General features: G+C 37.5%; 1 protein-coding gene across 1 annotated transcript in view; it reads left to right on the top strand.

Annotated features, from left to right (window-relative positions):
* LOC116998787 (inactive dipeptidyl peptidase 10-like) overlaps positions 1-23,064 on the top strand; it is a 241,969-nt gene that overhangs the window by 48,250 nt on the left and 170,655 nt on the right. The window contains 2 exon segments of the mRNA XM_033064890.2: positions 2,478-2,592; positions 10,004-10,099. Of these exon segments, the coding sequence (XP_032920781.1) occupies positions 2,478-2,592; positions 10,004-10,099 (211 nt within the window).

The following is a 23,064-nucleotide window of genomic DNA, read 5'->3' as shown; positions in this document are numbered from 1 at the left end:
CAAGTCCTTCTTTTTATGCCAGTCTCCAAGCTTTCAATCAACTGGAGACTCTCATCTTTCTCTCTGTGAGTACCAATGAGCTTTGTATGCTCAGTTCTTGATTCACCTCCTTGATATTCTACTTGCACAAATTTGCAGAATTATTTAAAATTAAGCTTTATTTTTAGAAACTGAACAATATTCATGTCTACAGAGAAGAACCTTGTGAATAATGAGGACTTGGTACATTTTTTAGAAGCTTTTGTACATTCATCAAGTTGTCCAGCTTCTGTCATTTGAAGTCAGTTCTGTGGTTTCATGATGCTCTGAGGGAAGCTCCAGTTGTCACCACCACTTGGTTCTGTGAGCTTCTAGTTCTTGTCTTAAATTGGACTCTGTCAAGTGTCATTTAAATAAGACTAATGCTGTGATTTTTAGAATAAGTTTGTGTTTCCTAGCCTGACCTATTAACACTTTAAAATAATTCTTAGTTAAGGGAAAATAATAGGTTAGATCTGAGTTCACTGCAGGATGCAGAAATTCTGTATTTTTGTGGAAAAGCTGTGGATCCTTGCAATGTCAGCATGGCTGTAGAGGATGGAACCACACAATGCTCACAACCTGGGGATCACCCACGGGGCTGATGGAGCAGTCATGCTTGAAGACCTGTGTCTAAGGCTACACAAGCTGTGGGAATTTGTATTTCACAGGATAGGAAAGAAAATGATGGAAGCAGGCAGGCTTGGAAGTGCTTGGGAAGCAGGGCCAGTGGGGTGGAGAAAGGAGGCAGTTTATGCTTGCACCATTTTTTTCCCTGAGTGCTGAAGACAGGAGTCCTAAACTTCAGTAAAACTCCCACAGGTATCTCAGAGGTGTTGGTTGTGGTGATCAAGTTCTTCCACACAGCGATCCCAGGAAAGCTGCAAAGTTCTGTGCAGGAGGGACTGGCCACAAATCCTGTGTGCAGCTGTCCTCAGTCCCTTCTGCACATGAACATCATCCATTGCCTGACACGGGCTCAGCATCAGCACCAGGAGGAGATTTTGGGATGATCAAAGGTTTAGTTGTTCTGGGTGTGGGGAGTGGCACCTCTCAGGTCAGGGAGCTGCTCCTGTGCTGACCAGCCTGGAGCAGGTGACAGAATGGCTGTTCTGCCACTCTGGGGAGGCTAAACATCTCAAAAATGAGCAGGATGATGGGTGCAGGGGGCAGAAGATATGCTGGGGAGTGGGGACATTCCTTGCTGGGAGCTGTGATGGGCTGAGGACTACTGTGTGAATTCTCTGTGGGATTGCTTAGAGATTGTGTTGGGCAAGTCCCCTTTTATTTTCTGGAAAAAAAGAGGACCAGGTAGACAAAATGTCTTTTATAGGTAGAAATGAACTAGCAAGGAGTTAAAAAAACAACATTAAAAAGCTAAAGACACTATTGCTGCTGTGCCAAGAAGGCACAAGAACATTGCCACTTTCTTTTAAGACTTACTTACCCATTTCACACTCATTATAACCCAGAAATGCAGAATTAAATAATGTAATGTGAAAAAATGTTACCCTGCTTTTGGAAGCCTGTAAAACATAGCAGGTGGTTAGGTGGTGTTTTTTTTTTTTTTTTTTTTTTCGAAATCTTACCATGGCATTTAATTTTGAGATACTAAAGGCACGTGTAATTGTGGCAAAGAAACATTTCTGCTTGCCAAACCTAGGAAGAAAAAATGCTGTTTTCTGGGAAGGAAGGAAGAAACAGTTGTACTAGTTTTGTTGTTGTGTTGTTAGATGTTTATGTGCTGTTTGGTCTCAAACTGTACCATGAACGTGGGCAATGCATTCCTTTATTGAAAAAATGTAAAAGGAGTTAAACATGTAACCACAGAGGATGCAAGCCTAAGTGCACTGGTAGTTACAGAAGCATTCATTTAACATTTGTTATAAGCTACTGTTGTTTTTTTTATAACTAATAAGGGAGCAGTTTACAGTTGATCTACTGCATAGAGAAAAAGAGCTTGTAGCTTCAGATGGAATACTTGCAGCCTCAGGCAGTTTTGCTAATGTTTTCTATTACAAATAAGTTTAATAGTGTGCATTAAAAAGGATGTGTATTTAAACCTTTATGGTCCATACCATGTTAGGTGGAATTACAGTAAATTGCTACATTTCATTTCTGTAATTATCTTATAAACTGCTGGTTGATATTGTCCTGAAGTTTATGTTCAGGACATTTTAACACCAGTTGTATTTTGGACAGCTTGCATGAGATCATTTGATTGTCTCTTAGGGGTATAAAATTACATATATACATTTTAAAAAAGAAAGATACCTATTAAAAAAGCATGAGTTGCACACCTTTGGATGGCTCTGTGGAGAAGGGAGGGATCATGATCACCTCCCGTGCTGTGATTGTGAGCGTGCACAGAGCAATTTTCCTGTCACTAATAGTTCTGGAAATGTATGTTTATGAAACGTGGTCTTTTCCTTTTATTTCATGTTTTTCCATTCCTGTAGGAACTTGGAAGTAACAGCCCTCCGCAGAGGAACTGGAAGGGAATTGCTATTGCGCTGCTGGTGATTCTAGTTGTTTGTTCACTCATCACTATGTCAGTCATTCTTTTAACCCCAGGTAACCTACTTCTTTATTTTATCTTATTAAAGGTGTATGATTCATAATGCAGTCATCAAAAGCAATCAATGTTAAAGTGTCTCTTGCCTTTAAGCATTTTTAACTTGTGGCTATTAAATTTGGTGCCTGTAGGGACTTGGGAGCTGTGGAGTCATTCCAGGGCAGAAATGTTTGGGGTTGGAATAGGTCCTTAGGATTGGGTCAGCCTTGAGGGGGCTGCAGAAATCCTTGTGAGCCTCAGCAGGTGTGAGCTGACTTCAAGAGTTTGATTTTGGTTTTTGGTGTAATTTCAGATTCACAGATGAGCTAAGAGAAACTTGTTTGCCAAGGAAAACTGATTCCGAGAACGCAACTTTTCAGTGAATCGCAAACATGGATGTTCCATGTGTACATGCACAAGCTTCTTCCCTTTTCTTTCTTTCAGAACCAAAAAGGGGAAAGTAATGGTTCAGTCTCAGAAATAAAAAAAAAGGGAGAGGGCAAGAAGTAGACAAAAAGAGCAAACACTGCACACATTTTAAAGAAAAAAAAATCTTTGAATTAAAATCTTTGTTTAAAGCAGAAAGTTACTTTGCAGTTAAACAATGGTTCCAGGCTGTTTGGCCACCTGATGAAATGAAATCCCAGATGGAAGCTGGCTGAGTCTGTGCATGAGCCAGTACAGCAGCAGAGTGCTGCTACTTTAAAGGAAGGTGGTGAGGCTGAATGGAAAAGGATCAAAAAGCTTTGCTTGTCAGAGGGGATGAGGCAACTGGAAAGAGTATGCAGGAGCACTATGGATGGGCTAATTCCTCTGTTTTGTATAAATATCTGCTCCTTATGCATGGTGCTCTCCAAAGTGAGTGTTTGCTTATTTCCACTTAGATCATGTTGAGAAAAATGAAAGCAAAGTTGTGCTGCTTTAGTCTCAGTGAATAGGAACCTTCTTCAGGGAATAATAAAAAAGAGATTTTGAGGGCACATGGTAGTGTATCCTGGAACACTTTAAGACAGAAGACTGATTTTGTTTTGAAGAGAGGCAGCTTTTGTTTTGAAGACTTGCAAAACATCAAGTGTTTGCTGGAATCTACAATAATAACTTTCAGTTGTGGGTCTTATATCTATATAGAATTATTGATGATATAAAAACATAAACTGAAGAATTGAAGGCATTCATAGAAAAAGAATAAACAACCTAGGGGAATGTTAACTTTTAAAAAAAATATGTTAAAAAAGCGCAGTGAATTACAACATCTCTGAGGCTGTTTCAAAATCCAGAGATCTTGGTTGAAAACTTGTGTAAGCTGGGACCTACATTTCAGTTCAAGTCATGCGAGTGAAAACTAGTTCTGTCAGCTCAGATGCTCTAAGATATCCCAGAGAGACTGTGAGGCTTGATATAAATAAAAACCCTTCTCCCAGAAGGATCTGGGTCTGTAAAACTGAACTTTCTTGTGGGTTGGAAGTGCTTGCCATGGAAAACTTTGGAGATGCATTGTAGGACAGGTATTGCCCTGTTTTGGCCCTAATCATTGCTGTTCCCCTTTCACTTTCATCATTAATTTGGTTGATTATTATGAATTATTAAGATGGTTTGGGGACCAGATATTTTGCTACTCTGTTGGACTGCTGGCAGGTACTAAGCACTACAGCTGAAGCTGTTTTTTGTGGATATGTGTTAAGATGACTTTGGGATGTCCAGTATTTGAGGGGAGGAAAAAAGCAGAGACCCCCTCACATCTGGCTATTGTGAAGTGCTCAGTTCCAAGTTGATGCTAATTTGTTATTATAAATATTTGAATTTGAAAATCCTTCTCATACAATATGATAGGTCTGAATGAAGATATTCTGTGCAAATGTCCTTTGTTACCTTGGGATGTTTCAGCATTAATTTCCAGTACTATTTTGAGCATCAGAGAGTTCTCTCCCTGTTTAGTTCTGCCTGTATGGATGGGTGCTTTTTAGATTTCATGTAAATTCCCCTAAACACTGTACATCATGCTGCTTCTTTTTATGGAAATGATGATAATTTCAGATGGTTATTGCTCAGAAGCCTGATTGTTTCACTGGTGTTTTTTGGAGGCAAAAGTGTACTTACTGATATGCCAAACACAACAGCAATGATCTCTTTTGCCTGCAATTATTTACACATTGTTTTGTCCACAATATAAGAAACTCTTAGATCTTTGTACACTAACAGTTGTCATTTTACTTCTCTCAAATTTTGAGCAAGAGTTTTTCTGCTTTTTAACAGAGGGATTGATGCTTCCATATGGGATGGCATGTTTTTAAAAGAAAGTGCAATTTATTTGCAAAATTAATTTGCAAAAGACAAGAGATTTTAGCTTCCACTAAAGATAGAAATGATATTAAAAACAAAAGAAAATTCTTGATTTTATTTTTGTATTATCTTTTATTGCATGAAATATAACTTGACTATATAATACTAAGCAGGATCTCAGTTGAAATAAGAGGTGCATCTTGACCTATTAATATTCTAGCTTTTGTTCAAATCTGAAACCTCTGTGTTACAATTATGGTTGTGGTTTGAGTAAATGTATAGTACTAACAATATTAACAACATTTCTGATCATTTTATCTTGCTTTTCATTTATTATAATGCTCAGAATCTTTATAAATGCCTTAGTATTCTCAACACAGAGATGGAAAAGTGGAGGAATGAACCATCCAGTGTAAAACATTATTGGCAGAGTCTGAGTGAACTCTCAGCCCAGTAACCACTTATTGAGGCTCAGGAACTCTGTGTGAGCCCCCATGGACTAAGGAGTACATTAAATAAACCCCATTGCTCCCAGCAAATGGAAATTGCCACACTGCTCCATACCTGGGAGTAGAAGGCTTGCAGGCAAATATCCCTGCTGGTTTTCTTCAAAATTAGAAAATGCAATGATAAAGTGCACAGAGATGCCAAAGAATGAAGTTGCCCTTGTTAAAGCAGAGGACTGGAGTGGAAAAATATGAAAGTTTCAGAACAGGAGCCTGTCTATCCTCTGGGGCAACTGCAGTATGAATCTAGTGATTTTTGTTTAATATTTGGAGCAGATTGCTGGAGAAGTATTTACGAGAAAATAAAAGAGAATACCTTGGGAAATAAATATATCTTTATATTGGGAATTAGAGGCCAGTGCAGAGATACAGGTGACTGTCCATGAGATGCCATCATTGGTTTGCATGTCAGTATAGATATAACACAGGCACCTTTCTTCTGCTTTTATTCTATTTCCTGTTTTTGAGGTTTCATCTCACACCTGCATATACTGAAGTAGTCATAGGTAGATTTTTACATATAAGTGCCTTTAAATAATTTCTGCCTTAGAATCAACTTATTCTTGCTTTGCCTCACGACAGTACATTCCAAATTGTAGGAATTATGTGCAGACCTATCTGATCAACCACTGTTGATCTGTATTTCAGAACTGACAAATGTTCAATTGAAAGTATTAGCAGCTGAAAGCTTTTGTATGAAAAACCACTTAAGAGCAGCCTAAGAGTTGTATGGATTTGGCCTCCTCTATACAGGTGTTTTGCCACAACACTTAAAGCTGTTTTTTCCCCTTGGGACTGACACTAGTTCTATGTTCATGTTAACTTCCAGCTTCTGAAGGTGTGGAAGATTCAAATGCCTTTTCTAGGAGTCCCTTACTGAGCTACTGATGTTGGCATTTAGACCATGCCTGCTGATATGTGCACTTACTGGTGAGCAAAGTGGCACCTGCCTCTAATCATAGACTCCAGGAAAACTCACTCATGATGGGAAAAAAAGGACACCCTTCCAGAAGAATTACTTGAGAGAACATTTAGGTCAGACACACAGTTAGAAAATGCTTTTTGTGGAAAGGGTTGAGAAAAATCAAGCTCTGGGAAGAGAATCAGTTTGGATTATGTCCAGTAGATAAACTGTTCAGGGTTAGGACCAACCTCTCCAAACCCTCTCTCACACTACTTTTAAAGGAAAAGAAAACAAACTACAATTTCTTTTTTTTTTTGGGTGATGTGGATATATTCACTGCAATAAGACTCAGGTTTCTGTTCAATTCTGTATAACTCCCTGTAACTACTGTAAATTGGCATGCAGGTTTTGATATCTGACTATTTTCTGGCAAGATTCTTTCCTTTGTCATGATAACACAAAGTGAGCGATGCAAATTCCCAGTTACACCTGCTAGCTTACATACAGTTTACTAGTGATGTTTTTCCACTTTTCAGATGGCATTTACCATCAAGCCTTTATCCTAATTCCTAGTGTAATTTTGTTATTTTCAACAGAAAAGTCAGTAGGGAGCTTCAGTTAATGGCATACTACAGTACATAATTATTAGTTTTATTTGCTAAGTTAGCAGGCAAATTTTATGAGGTGTTTAGACTATATTTAACTTGCAAAAATAATATCCTATAAACTCATGAAAAGTAGCAAGGCCATCAATTTCAAGTTTTGGAGTCCTCTAGTAAGCACACACCAGTTTGTCACTTAGAATTAATACATGCCAGTATGTGAACTGTTTTTAATTGAATGTACAGTTAAAAGTACTAATTTATCTTTAGTATCTGATTTTGTTTGTATCTTCTGTAATGAGTAATTTGCTATACATAAAAATATATATATAAAATTTCAGACTGAAATACAGAAATCTGTGGTAAATACTGTGAGAACATTGGAAACGTCATTCCTTCAAGGAATAATTAAATAAAATTTAAAATGGAAAGGGAAAAGAGATAGTAGGCTATTTTGTAATGTAATAAATAGAAAGCAGTAAAAGGAGATCTTTAAAATAAAACAGGTACATCCTAGAATCAAAGGTTAGTTTGGGTTGGAAGGGACCTTAAAGATCATGGCATTCCAGGCCCCCTGCCTTGAGGGACACTTTCCACTCTCCCAGGTGGCTCCAAGCCCTCTCCTGGGTTGGAGAACCTCCAGGGATGGGGCAGCCACAGCTTCTCTGGTGCCAGGGCTGCTTGAAGATGGCATTTTTTTTTTTCAGTTTACAAAAATTAGCTGTAATTTAAAACTTACTTTAAAATCCCATTTATATTGAGATTTCTTACCAGGGATATGATAGAAAGCAGAGAGCAGAGTTGGTGTTCCTTTCTTCTCTGTACTCAGCTGATGTATTGTTTTAGTGATTTTATTTAAGCAGTTGAAAAAAAAATCCCTCACAGGTAAGGCAGTCTTTGACAACATAACAGCTTGTGTGAGCTTGATTGCTAGTTGGCAAACTGGCAGGAAATAAAGGGTCACAATAAGTAGAAACAGACTCAGGTAAGGTTACAAGGGGAACACATTTGGAATTATAAACAGCATCAGGGCCAGGGTGTGTTGATTCCAAATAGGTGATGGAAAACAGCTTGTTGAGGGTAGGTTGTCAACAAGGGTATGGAGAAAGGGGATAATGGGCATGTGAAGAGCCCAGTGTTTGATGCTGCTAAGTCAGAGGCAGTGTTTTGAAGACACAGGAATGTATTTGTGGAGCTGAATAGAGCACACATAACAACATGTGCTTACTTTGAAGATAAAAACGCAGTGTGTGGCAGGAGCAAGAGCTAACAAGGTCCCATGATGTGTAAACACAGGGATTAGGTATAAATCAAGAGAGATAATGTTGGTCTGATGTAAAGCTCCAGTAAGACTGCAAGTGGTAGATTGTGTCCCATGCTGGACTGGCAGATGAGAAAAAACCAAACCTAAACTGACTATTTTGATTCCTGGAAGGTAGGAAGAGGGCAAAAGGCTTATCTAAGGATTAGAGTGTTTGTCTTATGAGAGAGGATTTGGACAACTCTGCATGCTTGGCCTTACAAGACATGAAGTGCAAGAAGAGTTGATTACAGTGGTGAGTGCATCGCTGAGCCCTGCTGCCCCCTGGGAGGGAGCAACATGAAAAATGCAGCAGGGCTGGGGTGTGAGCAGCTGGCATGGCCTCGTGCCCATTGTAAATTCATGATGTGCATTAAAAGGGAGTTTCTCTTCAGTACACTGAGGATGTACCTTATTAATACCAGCTGAAGTGACTGCAGCAGGCAGTGCTGACATTTAAAGGTAAAAATATCATAGTGCTGTCCATTCCAGCGAGCTTTCAGCTGCCCCTCTAATTGAGAAATTTGGCTGAATAAAGACCAATGACAGAACTATTGATTGACTTTATTCTCTTTGAAGGGTCACGTTTTCATCCAAAATGTATTACAGGATATGACCTTTACAAAGCAGGTTGCTTTGTTAAAGATGTCCTGGTAACATCGTGGGTTGACACAAAGATAACAAGATTGCTGCTTGACTGCTGTGATGACAGACACATACAAAAAGAGTATCTGTCATCACAGCACTGTTTAATAGCACTAAAGACAAAAATCTGCCCAACACAAAGTTCCTCTCTTGGAAAGAAAAGCTTGTAGAGAAGAGAAAGAGTGAAGTATTTTATGGTAAACTGGCCAATAATGCAAAATTATTTTACAAACCTGGCTGGGCATTCCACTGGTTGTTTGGGAAGTGCACAAGTGCATCTTTTTGCAAGGGCACAGGTAACAAACAGCACAGCTTTTGGCAGCTGCTGTTCCAAACAGCCTAAAGCAGTCAGGTGAAGTGCAAGCTGCTGCCAGTGATTACTGCTTGGGATCGTTGTGGGTTTGTCTTTTCACACTAAAACTTTTGCTTTGGTAGCAATGGTTCAACATCACCACTGCTAGTGCAGCAATTCATTGTTGAATTGTTGCTGCTTATTCATTTAGCTTACAGCACAAAAGCACGTATTTAGAAAGCTTCTTTTTTAGTTTTCTAAAGTGTGGAGATTATTTTAGATGCAGGAAAATGGTTTTATTTTGTTTTGTTTTGTAAGTCAGTGTTGGCTAATGTTCAAAGGCACAATATTCCTGGGTTCTGTCATGTTTGGGAAAAACACAAGCCTTTAGCCAAGGTATGTTGTTCACTAGACAGCAAGCACAGGCTATAAAAAGTGCATGTAGATGTTTTAAAATTTAATTTTAAATTGTTTAGTTGGTGAAGTTGGTTCCAAATTTACTTGCAGGAGATTTTTATCTAGTTTCTCTCAGTGTGAAGTACCCAATATGGCAACATCCTTTGGCTATCAGGAAATTTTGGTATTGGTGTGTAATTTTTTGTGGTGTGGGGCTGTGGTAAGAAGGAGATTTACTGCAAAAGTCCCAATATGATAAAAACCCAAACACTAAATCTTGTAGCTTGCCTGTCCAAAAGGTACCAATTATTTGTTTCCTGAAGCTTTACTAAACAAAAATGATACTTTTCCTTTTTATGGAAAAAAAAGAAAAAAAAGAAAAAGAGCAAGATATTGTTACCAATTTCAACAGGACTTCTGGTTCTATAATTCTAGTGTTTTGCAAACAACACTGAGTATATTGTTTTCAATAATTATCTAAAATGATCTTGTTGTGTTTATTTTAGATGAACTCGCAAATTCATCAGAAAACAGATTATCCTTGGAAGATCTCTTCAGAAAAGAGTTCATAGTTCATAATCCAGAAGCCAAATGGATTAATGGTAAGTTTATAAGATCTCACTTAATTTGAAACTAGGTAAAAATTTTAAGTATTGAATTATATTATCCAGTCACTGAGGAAAAAAAAAAAAAAAACTGTTAAAATTTCAAACTCTCTTGAAATTGGCCAGTGTCCCAGTTTTCCTTGCTGCTCTGAATCACGTCTCTTTCATTAATTTTTGAAGTGGCTTTCTAATTTTAAAGCTCTGTCTAGTAGAAACCCACTAAAATTATCTGTTCATGCTCCTGCCTCAGTTGGAAGCAGTGATGAGGAATTATGTGTAATAACTGATCTTGTTTGTGGATTCACAAGAAGATCAACTCCATTAATATCTGAACTTTGGGATTTGAAAACTGGTTCTCTTCACATCTAGAAAAGACTTGAATATTTCAATATGCTAGGACAGTCATAGTAATTTTCTGATAGCTACAAACTCTATTTAGTATTCTAATTTATTAAATGATTTGTGCATGACATGCAGATTCCTCCAACATTAAGCAGTTTTAATGTAAAAAAGAAAAAATCAAGCTCTTCTTTTCAACTCATTGACTTCCTTTTCTCTTGATGCCTGTTCCCTTTCCTCTGTTTGTAAGAAATGTACATTTAATGCATTAGCAGCTGTCTGGTTTGTGTCAGTGTGGTAATCTGGGTGTTACTGCAGGTGATGGAATCAAAGGAATTTTGTACACAGGATTTGTGCAAAACTGGGCAAGGCAGAACTGTTGAGGAGTGCTCTGTGCAAGGCAGGAGCCTGGCAGTCTGGTGACTGTGTGTAAATTCTGAATGACTTTGCATGGAAATAATGCTTCAATTTTATCAAATTTGGCAGTCAACTATAACTAGAGCTGCTTTACTTAGCAGGGAGCTGTGTGATTGAATTATTGCTTTATGATAAACTCTGAAGAATGAAGTGAGTGTCATAAGGATAAGTGCATTTAAAAGCAAAAGCATAAAAAGTGTGGTCATGTTTTTTTTGTTTTTGGGGTTTTTTTCAGGACCTGGTCTGGTGTTATTTGTTACCCATTATTTTAGGGCTAAGGGAAGAAATGCTCAGTTTAGTTTCCTGCCCCTCCCTTTTCCCAGCTACTCCAATAACATCTCCCCTCTGTGTTGAGTTGCCCTTAGTTTCTTCTTTGGGCTGGCTCCTGTCTGCAGTCAGTGCAAAAAAGTATGATGCTGGGTAAAGCTGGAACAATTCTTTTGCCAAGAGGAGAAGTTTCTTGTGTTTGGTAGAAAACTTTTCCTGTAAGAATTTGCTAATGAAACCATAAAGTGGGTTTCAATTTAGTTTTGTTCTCTGCTAAATTCACAAAACAGCTGCCTCTGACCCCACCCTATCTAAAAACACAGCTCCTAGTTGTCAAATAAAGTTATCACAGAATTGTAAACCAAAGTGCCCACTGAAAGCATAGTGGAAGATGATCATTATGCTGGTTCCATCTATTACTCTTGTTACTTAAAAAATCCATGAGATTATTCTCCTAAGAACTCTAGTAGTTCTTCATAGCATGCGCATAATATTCTATGCATAAAAATAGTACTAATTTCAAAAACCAGGACAATAAAACTCAAAGGCTGTGGATGGAGTTATATTAAATATCAGTGATGCTATAAACATGTAGTTTATTGTATTTCTTAACTCTCTTCTACAGCCTGTAATAAGAGCAAAGCTTCTTTTATGAGTTTTCCAGATGTGGTAAAAAGAAATGTGGAATTGGATGCTAAACCCTTGCTTGGATACAGGTTTCTCCTGTGGTCTTCAAGGTCCATCCTAAAAAGCCTCTACAGTGAAATATAATTTTATTAGCATCATGCAAAAGCTGTAATTTGTATTAGTACCATGCAAAATATTGTGTAAACAATCCAGTCTAAAGGCTATGAGATTGTACAGCTATGACCTTTTCCATCTCTTGAAAGCAGCATTAAAAATTCTATTTTAGGGGAAAGACCCTGTGTTTTATTAACAGTACATTATCCACTTTTTCTGCAATGATGGTTTTCTGAGTCAGTGTGAAAACTTCTAAGCTTGCAGTTAGGTGTTCTCCTGATTTTATTGGCCAAAGAAACAATGAAGTCTAATAGATTTAAAAAAAGAGGAAAGAAAGGACATTTTGTTTATTAGAGTATGTGTGTGTGAGAGAAATAAAGAAAAAGTGGCAGTATTTAAGTATTTATGAATTGTTTAATATTTTTGATAAACACAGGAAAAAATGTACAAGTTTGGTATTTTTTTTTAATTTTCCTTGAAAATAGCCAATATAGTTAATGATATCCAATATCTTGGGCAATAAAAAAAATCAAAGGGATAGTCTTGCAAAGCAGCATTTCTACTTCCTTATTTTTTAAACTTTATTTCCTGGCAATGTGGCATTGCAGTGATGGCATTATATGCATGGGAAATGAAATCTCTGACTTCAGATTCATTACTGTGCAGCTGGAGGGGAGCATTTGGCACTTTCTTTGGGTATTGGCAGGGTAAGTGAACTCTGTGGGATGATTTTAGCAGAAAATAAATAGCTACTTACTACCTTTTGCTCCTCTTGGAATAGGATAATTTGTGTCCATCTGGAAGTTTTATCATCTTTACCTCCTGGGAAGGTGTAGGAATAGAGATTGAAGATAGGTCTGGAGCATGTTTTGTAGAAAAACAAAAAGAAAGATTTAAGGATTTCAAGTGGAGGATGAATCACTGTCTGTAGGTAATGCCTGGTATTTAACTGCTGCCCTTTAATGAAACCTTCCCTACTGATCTTTGAATTTCTCTGACATTATCTTCCAAGTGCATTATTTCTTCCTTGTTTGAAAGCTCCTTCACTACAAAATCCATCCCCATGTAGCTATTTCTAGAGTACTCTTTAATAAGAGAAGCCCTGAAATGCAGAAGTTTTCACAGTCCATTTCCTTTTCTGCTTGAAACTGAGTCCACAATTTTATGTGCTTGCCACCAAAGTCAATAATCATGCAAATACCTAAAGTTGGAGAGGAGATGTTGGTCTTTATCTGAGATAATCAGATGTTGCTGAAGAAAATAAAAGAAACATTATGAACTAGTCTTAAAAGTGACAAAATATATTCCCATTTTATATAATATGTAAAGATGGACCTGTGCAGACATTCAGATTTCTTCTTCCTTTCCATTTCTTCTCTTTCTATTTTGGTTTATTTCAAAGGCACTTTATATTTTTTCAAACCTGACTTGGATTTTTTTTTTCTTTCTCTGAAAGAATTTCCAAAGGAAAGGGTAAGAAAATATGGAAAATAACTAGAATTTTTGTTGAAAATAACTTAGTACTGTACTAAACTTTGTTAGTTATAAATCTGATCACTGGCTGAAAAAGGACATGGTGGAGAGTACACACAACCATTAACAGTCCAATCCCTGTTAGCTGGAAAGGTGTTTAATTTCAGAAGGCATTCCAGTTTTGGAGACCTTAAATGAGAGAACATCTTCCTTTAGCATTATTGATCTTCAGATTTCTAATAGGAAATTAGAATTTAATGTGGTGCCAGTGAATAATGGAAGCAGTTGAACATGACAGCTCATTGATGATTTTTTTCAGGATGCTTTCCCAATTTCTCTTAAGTTACTTAGAAATATGTATGCTGCCCTGTGGGAAATATTGAGGACTCAACAGATTTGCATTTTATTACTGAGGTCTGTGCTTACATCTCTTCTTTCAGGGACTATAGCTGTTGATTACAGTAAAATTCAGAATATTTGTGTTTATTCCTCTGTCAATATATGAGTTGCTTGCACTTTTTTCTTTCCAGACATTCTTTGCCAATCTTTCCTGTATATGATAGAGTGCACTGGTTCCTTGGTCACACTCTGGCTGATGGGAGTGTAGTCAGCACAAATGACAGTATTTTTTATATTTTTTAATAAATATATTTTAATAGAGTGTTGCAGAAGGAGCTGCAGTCTGAATGATGTATCTGGAATCCTGTCTCGTGCTAAAGCTCAGCAAATCACCTGAGCATGTGTATTTTTTTGTATTTTTGGTGTGTTTTTTTTTGTGTGTGTGCCAGCAGGGGAGAAAGGGTTTGCAGTGACATTTCAGGGGGAAGCTGAGTTCCTTTCTTTGCCCAAACAGCCCAAACATGAATGAAGATTCCAACGAGACCTTAAGGAGGAAGGCTGTGCTTGCACCTCATTCTCTTTCTGTAGCCCCTGCTTTGGAATTGGGTTTGTCACTTTGTCCAGCAGAAAATCCAAGGTTGTGCCAGCAGTCTCAGAAGGCATGCCCTGTTCACTTTAATTTTCAAAGCAAATAATTTCTTCATGCACATATATTTTCAAGGCAAAGATTCTTCAACATTTTTTTCTTGTTTTTTCTTCCTGGTTTATAGTTTTAATGTATTTCATCTTTTGGAGGAAACCACTCCATCAAAGTCAGAAATATTTTCACTCCAGGTGCATTTTAAAATTTTTTTTTTATTTTTTAACTCAAACCCTTACATTAACTTTACTTGTTTTAATTTTGGGTTTTTATGGTATTTCCAGATTTCCTGTATTAGCCTCAGCAGAAGCTTTCATTTGCTGAGTAACTGCTAATTCTGATGTGGGCATCATTATTTTTATGCAGTGAGGAGAAAAGAGAATGAGTGATGACACCCCTTTTGAACATCAGAAAAAACATGGGACTGGTTTAGGGAGGAAATCCTTCTGCTTTCTTCACATTTATTTTATACAGTCTCTCAAAGGAAAAAAAAAGAAAAAAAGGAAAATTTGTAATTTTAAAAGCATTTTTACTTTACAGTTGACCAGTGGCTTCACTGTCATGTTTTGCAGACTCTATATTACAATTAACATGGAAAAATATTACCTGGCTGAAGAATTACATTACTTTATCTTCTCATAACATGTTTGCTTTCCTTAAAGAGCAACTGAGAGAGTGTCTGCCCATGACTTTATCTGTGGATGTCCCTGGCACGTTTCTCATGCTGCACTTTGTCACCTGGGGAGTGAAATGTGTAGACAGTGGCTTTTGCTGGAGCTGGTGCTCCCCTTGGGTCTCTGTTGTCTCTTGTCTATCCTGAAAAATAAAATAAAAAGTGAACTGGGAAACCTGGCATGAAGGTGGTTGGAATTGCTTTAAAATGATTTATGATAAAAATGGAAGTGGTTTGGGAAGCAGGGCACATAGATTCCACAGCAGCACATATGCCAACTTTGTGCAGTAAAAATATGGTTTAAAACATTTGGCACTTCTTAAAGGAAGCTTTTTCTGTGCATGAGATCAACACCAACTTGTTTTCCCAGAGCTGAGTGTGTTCTGATGTTTGTTGATGGAAAAGGGTCAAGTGCAAGAAATAATCCAACTCTGAGCAATGAGAGAAGAGATTCTGCTCCAGAAATTTGTTGCTGAGTTGGATTCAAGAAACAAAGAAATACCTCTTTTAGAATTATATATTTATATATATTGGTATTATTCTTGCAATGGATACTAAGAGTGAAGTTCTATTTATTTTTTTCCCTGTCCCCTAAATGAGATGAGAGTTTGGAATGCAGCCATTGTGTGCAGGAGCTTTTTTGGAGCAGCAGGGGCTGTGCTGGGTGCTCACATATTTGCTGTGATGTGATGCATTAATGCTCATCAGGGCTTGGGCAGAGGGGTGTGCTCAGTGTCACTCGTGCCAGCTCTGCACTGAGCTTTCATTTCTTGTTGGAATCTCTCTGAGCACAGCCTGGAGCTGGAAGCAAGGCCAGGGAGTTGTTTTGTTGCCTGTGGCTCTCTGTGAAGAGTTTATTTCTGAAAGGCAGCAGAGGGGTTGGATTTTGATTCTCTGTGATGCACAAAGCAGCTGGTGGAAGAACAAGTGAAAAAATCCTAAGATAGCACTCCAGTCTTTGGAGGTTTTCAACTAAAACTCTTCTGTCCTAAAACTACAGCAAGTTGTGTGAAATACACACATAGGTTTTGCCAAGTCTGAAGACAAAATTTTGAGAAAGACCCAGAAAATTTGAGAAGATATATAGAGCAGGCTGGCTGATGTTTCTCTCAGAAACTGCTAAAAAGGGGAATAAAAGGCTTGATTGATACCATTCCACTGATTTCTTAGAATTACTTCTTAAACAAAAGAATTCAAACAATGTTTTTGTGAAACAGATTGAATGATTCAATTCTCTCATTGGGGAATGACTGGAGGAGTTGGGGCTGTGCTGGTGCTGATGCTGCAGATTCTCTGTGAGCAGCTGTGGATGGTAATTGGTCATTCAGGGAAAGGTGGTGGAGGTACCACCCCTGTATAATGTGCATTGTGGTGTCCTTTGATCCAGGAATTGTGGTTTCTCAAGCAGTGGACAATTTTGGTTTAGATAGAATTTTTATTTTCTCATTGGTTTTAGTTTTTGTGGGTGGTTGCTTTGGTGTTTTCTCCTCATTAAAATTCTTTCTTCCACCGTTTGTGCCACAATAAGGTTTTTCCCTCAGTTTTCCCTCCTGGTTGTGGTCTAGTCTTTAAGCAATACTGGTGGCAGTGTCACAGATCTGCCCTGCCCCAGCACAGTGTCAGTGTCACTGTCACCTGCTGCACAGACTGTGCCCCTCTCTGCTCCTCTGGTTTTGATGTCCCCAAGGTGCCACTTTCTTCCTTGCTTAGAAGCAGCTCTAGGGCAGTTTCTGCTCAGATCAAGGATGCTGATCCCTGTTGCTGCATCGATACTGGTGCCACTGTTAATGATTTTTAACAAGCATTAAACAGTGCTGTGTATTCAGGGCCATTAACTTGTGTCACCATTGTACTCTGCAAATGACTTCTCCCTTCTCCACCAATATTCTCTGTACACCACGACAACATTGTGTTAGTTGTGGCCTCTGCAGTGTCCTGTGGCTGTTGGTTTTTCTCAAGCATCAACCATTATTGATTTCAAAATTTTTTTTTCCTGGGAATTTTTTTCTGACATTTTGTTTTTGATTTTTACTAGGTGTGTTGTAATTCTTCCACAGAGTACTTGAAATATATTTCCTTAAGAGTCCTTGTTTCTTGTAACAACTTGCTTCTAGTTGTATTTATTGAGGTGTAGCCTGATTCCATGCTTGCTGAAATCTCTGGGTATGGGACAAAATCCAGAGACTAGGATATAAGTCAGGAAAAAATGAAATCAAGTATTCCAGGTAGTGGGAGGTCAAACTACCTTTTGCCACCAATAGTCAAAAACACAGATAATCATTGCAATCCTTTTTAAAATTTATGTCCCTATTGATTTTTTACTTATTCCACAGCCCAAAGCATTAAGAATTTAACAAAGACATCAATATACTTAGAAAACATTTACACAGGGAGAGTGTATCTGTTGCACAATGTGTCTTTTGAAAGAGACTAGCAGAACGATTTACATTTTCTAATCAGTATTTCTGGGTAGTAACCTAATGTTGAGAGGTTAAGTACAGCAGTTCTGTGTGTGAACCCCTGGGACAGTGCACCAGACACTAAATAAATCTGAGTTCTCCCTGTTTGCTGAAGCTAAAGTCTCCTGAGTGCAGTGCAGGAGTAAGTTTGAATCTTCCCACAGTTGCCATAGTGATGTTGTGGAACAGGGAGCCTTTTCTCAGTAACACATTTCTGGCTAAGACAGCAGTCCTTAATGTGATCAACAAGTCTAAACTGAATGTGCTACATCATTACTCCTAGGATGCAACCCCCTAGGGCGAATATTTTTTTGTTACAGGAGCAAAGCTGAGCAGTGAATAAAGCATTTTGGAATGGAAACAGATGGTGGGTGCTACACAGCAGACTTATGAGCTCCCTCCAGACTTCCACATTGTTTTCTGTTACTCATAAAGACTTCAGGGATGTGTCTGTGTGCATCAGCAGCCTCATGTACTCATGAAGAGTAATGTTTTCACCCTGTGCCTCCTTGTTCAGTTTTCCCCACTTGCCATCACTGGTCCTCAGCATGAAGTGCATCCATTGTCCAGCTGGAGCTGCAGCCCTTTCCCATGGGATGCATTTGTAGTGCCTGTTAACTTTTCCTTTGGAAGCTGCTGTTTGTACCTGCAGCTGCTTCATGATCCTTCTTAAAGGCTCATTTAAGTCTGCTCTAATTTGTTCATCAGCAATTGGATTTTCTTCAAAGGAGTGCTGTGCAGGAGGGGATAAACCTGGAATTGTTGTGTGCAGCAGCACAGTTGGTTGATTCTGCCTTGTTTCCATTTGCTAAACCAAATCCTTGAATTTTCGTCATTTTTTGTTCTAGACACTTTAACAAGCACTCAGTTGTGTTTTGTGGCAGCTAAATAAGCTGTACAGTGCTTAAAGTCTGTGTCTTTAAAAGCCAAAGTTACACATTTCTAATCCTTACATTTTGTTGTCCATTAATTTTTTTCTTGGATTAAGAGACAGTAAAACCAGTACTTTGTATGCCATTCTGTCTAGCTCAAATGTTTGCATAATGGATGCATAAAAATTGCATTTTTAAACACTTTTGCATCTATGAAGGTATATATACACACATATTTATTTCACTTGTAGTCCTTTTTTAGTTTTCTCTCTGTAACTGATTCTTTTGTGGCAGATTTCAGAGACACTGACTCATATTTGCCACTCATCCATCCATTTTCCTGGTGTGTTTTGCCCAGGACAGGGTTATTCTTTGTATGAGAATGTGGTCGGCACTTGAACAATTTTGCTTGTTATCTCTTTCAGTGTGATACAGAAGGACTTTAGTAAATTTAGTATATTTATGTTTTAGGTTTTAGTACCTTTGAGAAAGTGTGTTTGGATTTATCTGTCTGCATATACTGAGCTCATGTATTTGGGGTTGTTTCAGGGCCTATTCAGTGCATCAATTCTGTTGAATTTTCACAATCAGTGTTTGTGCTGAGCAGGAGGAGATGGAACCTGCACAGTTTTGATCCAAATTGCATCCAGTTGCAGTTTGGAGCTGTTCATTTTAGGTGCAGCAGGACTGTAGGGAGAAAGGCACTGGAGGAAGAAATCTGCAGAATGAAAGCATAAAATGAGTAACAGCAGAAATATAATGAGAAAAAAGGAAAACAACTGGGTACAGAGAAAGCAGAAGTGAGAATTTCCGCTTAATCAACCTTTCTGACCCCTGGGAGAGAAGGACTCTGTGGATCAGGAGCTGAGGCTGATGCTGAAGTCACTCCTGGGGTGAGTTACTCACGAGTTGAGCCCCAAAACTGCACCAAAGCCACATTATTGACCAGTCCTGCTGAAACACTGCCCAAGGAGCAGCTGGTGGTGTCAACTGCCAACCACTTCAGCCAGAAGTTCTGCTTTACCTCTGCAGCTGTGTCTTTATTTAGGGATGTGTGAAGTGCAAGGAGAACAACAGTGCTATAAACTTTAAATTATTACATTTTTTAACAATCAGATTTGATTGTATTTTTAATTTACTGCTGTAGAAATCAAATGTGTCCCCCATACTTTCTGTGTGGCACTGTAGAGCTGAGAGGAACCAGAAGCAACTTGATATTTGCTTGTTTCTCCAATCTGACAAAGTTTATAGGCAATTTGTAAGAGAAACTTGTAATCATTAGAGCAGCCATGTATTTTTGTTTTCTAAATCTGTAAATACAGATTGGCTTTGACCTGTTAATACTGCAGTAAAAACTCAGAGCCTCTTTAGTGAGATAAATTAAACTTCAGGTACTTTGTAAAAATAAATTTACTCAAACAGGGGAATGGAAGAATCAATCAGGTTTTTGACAGAATTTAGATATCAGCCTCCCATGCTAAGAGTCATTCAGCTTTAACCCAGTTTTTGCCTATGTTTTCCATGATATTTTTCTCCCCAGGGATAATGCACATCTTTAGTTTTGAGAGGGGTATCTATAGCTGAGAGTTCCTTGTTGAATGCAGACCATCTTATTTAACCAATGCCTCAGAGGGAAATGCAGAGTGTGATTTCTGCACTTGCACACTACTTTAGGCATAGGACTGACTGAATTTCTTCTGCATGTGGAATATTGATTTTTAAGTTCAGCCAAAGCTAGTTGGAAGCCTAACGTTTTCTACAAATCTGTAAGTTGCACTTGGAAAGTTAAAATTAGGAGTGCTTTAAAAATGTGGCCTTGAGAACCCAGGACTTTTGGGTTGTCATTTTGAACAATAGCAATACATGAAGAAGATAAGATAATTTGTTTTATTGTAGGACAGACATTCCATGAGAATTAGTTTGACTAATTTCAAAGATTAGGTTTTGGCCCCATCCTAGAGCAGCCATCTTTAGGATAAAAAGGCAAATTTGTTTCTTCTCTTGTCTGCCAAATTGGGTCTGTTAATTCTGTAATGATGATTCAGATAATTATGTATTTGTTATCAGGATCTCAGCTGAGACAGCTTATTTGTGAAGGTCACTAAGCTGTCAGATTCAGAGTGGCAAGTATGGTTGGCAGAAGATATATTTGTTAGAAATATTTTCTGATGATTTCTCTTTCTTTTTAGTTTTCTCTTGCAAATTTTGTATGAAGTTTTCTGTGAAGGTTTAGATAGTTTGCTTCAAGTGTGCTTTCACACATTTTGGAAAATGTGATTTTCAGTTTTGAGTGTTGTAATCTTGTCTTTGGCATAGTAATTTCATTTTGACATCATTATTTTAATGTGTTTTATATTGCTTGGCCACACTCTTTTATTCATGCAAAAACGATGTATTGTGTTATTGAAGCAAACAGTTCAACATGTAAAAGCAAGTATTTCAATATATTATATTTTAAATTCTGAGGAATATTTTAACTTTAACAATAATGAAGTATAAAGTTTTCAATTTATTCTAATTTGGAATAAAAATTATTCCACTATCCAATATTTATTCCTCTCTATGGGCAATTTAGAGAAGGAGGCTCTAAGCCATATTATCAATTACAACTCCAAACCACATCATAAATTTCCCAAACTGTGATGTCATGTTCCACTCATGGAAATCTGTTGCAGAGTTAATATTATAATCTGCTGCATTTCCATTGATTCTTGATGGATTCCAGATGTACAGAGATGTGGAAATGAGCTCTTGTTCTGAGATGTTTCAAAGGTAGATGTTAATTCTTTGCTTTCTGGGCAACTGCACGTGTAATGAAATTTATGTAAGCTATGAATTTTTATCTTTTTTCCATTTTCATACCCAGTGTTGTACCTTGTCCTCTTAGAGGCAAGGACTCACTGTTCCAGCAAGTTAGCTCTTTCTTTTTTTAGCAATTTAAAATGGTCATGTTACATGTTACATAAATATTCCTCTCTGCTTAAATACTCTGCTCTCTTTTCCAGCTATTTTCTGAGCTCTTATTTTGACAAATTGCTAGTTGGAAATAATTTGGCCTCAAACTTCTCGCTGAAGACCGTGATTAACTCATGCATGTTACTATAATGGAAATAAAAGCAACAGTTTGCTGTGTTATTCCAGAAGAAATAATAAAGTTAAATGGTATTTTTACCTTCTTAGCTAAAGTCAGGGCAAAGAGTATTGAGAAAGAGCTGAAAGTGAAGATAATTTTTTTTTTTACTTCAGGTACTGCCATTGCCATTATTGTTTGATGTGTTGTATATTGAAATAGAGGCAGACAAAATGTCTTTCATGACTAAATGCTTTCTGTCTCAATGCCACCTTCAAAACATTTTATTAATTTTAACCAGACATCTTTTGAATATATGTCTGTCCTGAGTACTGCAACACACAGCCACTAATTGCTTCAACTCTAGATTAAAATATACTCTTGAGTTAACAGTTGTTTTTTATTTTGTTCCTCATTAGGAAACTTAACAAGTCTGAGTATTCAATAATTTGCATTATTTTTTTTCTCTTTGCTTGGTGATTTTCTGGATTGGGCAAGGCCAGACTCTCAGGAAATAAAATGTCATTGCTTTTATGTGAGAGTAGGACTTTGCAGAGCTGTGAGAGGGAACTTGAGTACAGTGTCATGTTTTAAAAATGTATTTCATTGTTACAGTGGCTCAAAAAAGGAAATTTGAGCTTAAGTCAGAATATACAGATATTAATTTTTAATTAAAATTTTAAAAATGCTTGGAGTTTTTGTTATTTCTAGTAAATGTGATTCCTCTGCTGAATAACAGTTTGTAATGTTATATTGTGGAATAGATAAAAGAAATAGTTGTAAAAATCTTGATTTATCAGGAAGAGTTGATTTTTTAACATCCACAAGTGAATATGATGCTTATATAAACTAATTTAAACATAAGAGTTTTCAAAGCAGCATTTTTATTTCTTAGATGTGAAGGAATTTAGGGATTTCCTTGCTTGAGAGTTGATTTTTAGAGAAGTGTGAAGAGCTCAGGGGTCAGGGAGAAGATTTGGTTTTCTAGCAAATAAGGAAATGGATGTGGAGAAGCTGTTAACAGCCACTGACTGACAGCACAGGGAAACCTGTTTGATGTGGCAGGAAAAGATGGCTTGTTACATGCATTTTCAAAGGAGGTTTTTGTTTTGTTTTGTTTTGTTTTTTTAACAATGTTGTTTGTGCTGGAATAAGAACTGGGGTCTGATCTGTCTGGAGGTTAATCTTAATGAATAAACTGTGTCAGAAAAGGGAGATATGCATCTGTAAGATCTCCTGTGCTTTTCCTCAGAGCTTGTGATGGTCTTTTTCTTCCCTGCTTCTCAAGGAGGGATAAAGCTTAATGCTTTGTCAGGGAATTTACTGAATAAATGAGAAAAAAACCCAAACAAAGTTAATTAAAAACTTCATTTGTTATTTTAAAATACCGTAAGTTCACCATCTTTATTAAGACATGATTAGCTGTGTGTCCATAGAATCACAGAATAGTTGACAGAGACCTTTAAAAGTCCTTTAGGAATTAGGGACTCACCCCTCTGCAGTGAGCAGGGACATCTTCAAGGGGCCCCATCCAACCCTGGATGTTTCCAGGGATGGGTCAGCCACTGCCTCTTCTGGTAAAAAGAGTAAAAAACTTCTTCCTTACTTCTAACCTAAACTGATCATCTTTTAGCTTCAAAATATTAGCCCTTCTCCTGTTGCAACAGATTCT

This window comes from Catharus ustulatus, chromosome 7 (genome assembly GCF_009819885.2).
Source record: "Catharus ustulatus isolate bCatUst1 chromosome 7, bCatUst1.pri.v2, whole genome shotgun sequence".
Taxonomy (NCBI): Eukaryota; Metazoa; Chordata; class Aves; order Passeriformes; family Turdidae; genus Catharus; species Catharus ustulatus.
This window is presented reverse-complemented; position numbering and strand designations above follow the sequence as displayed.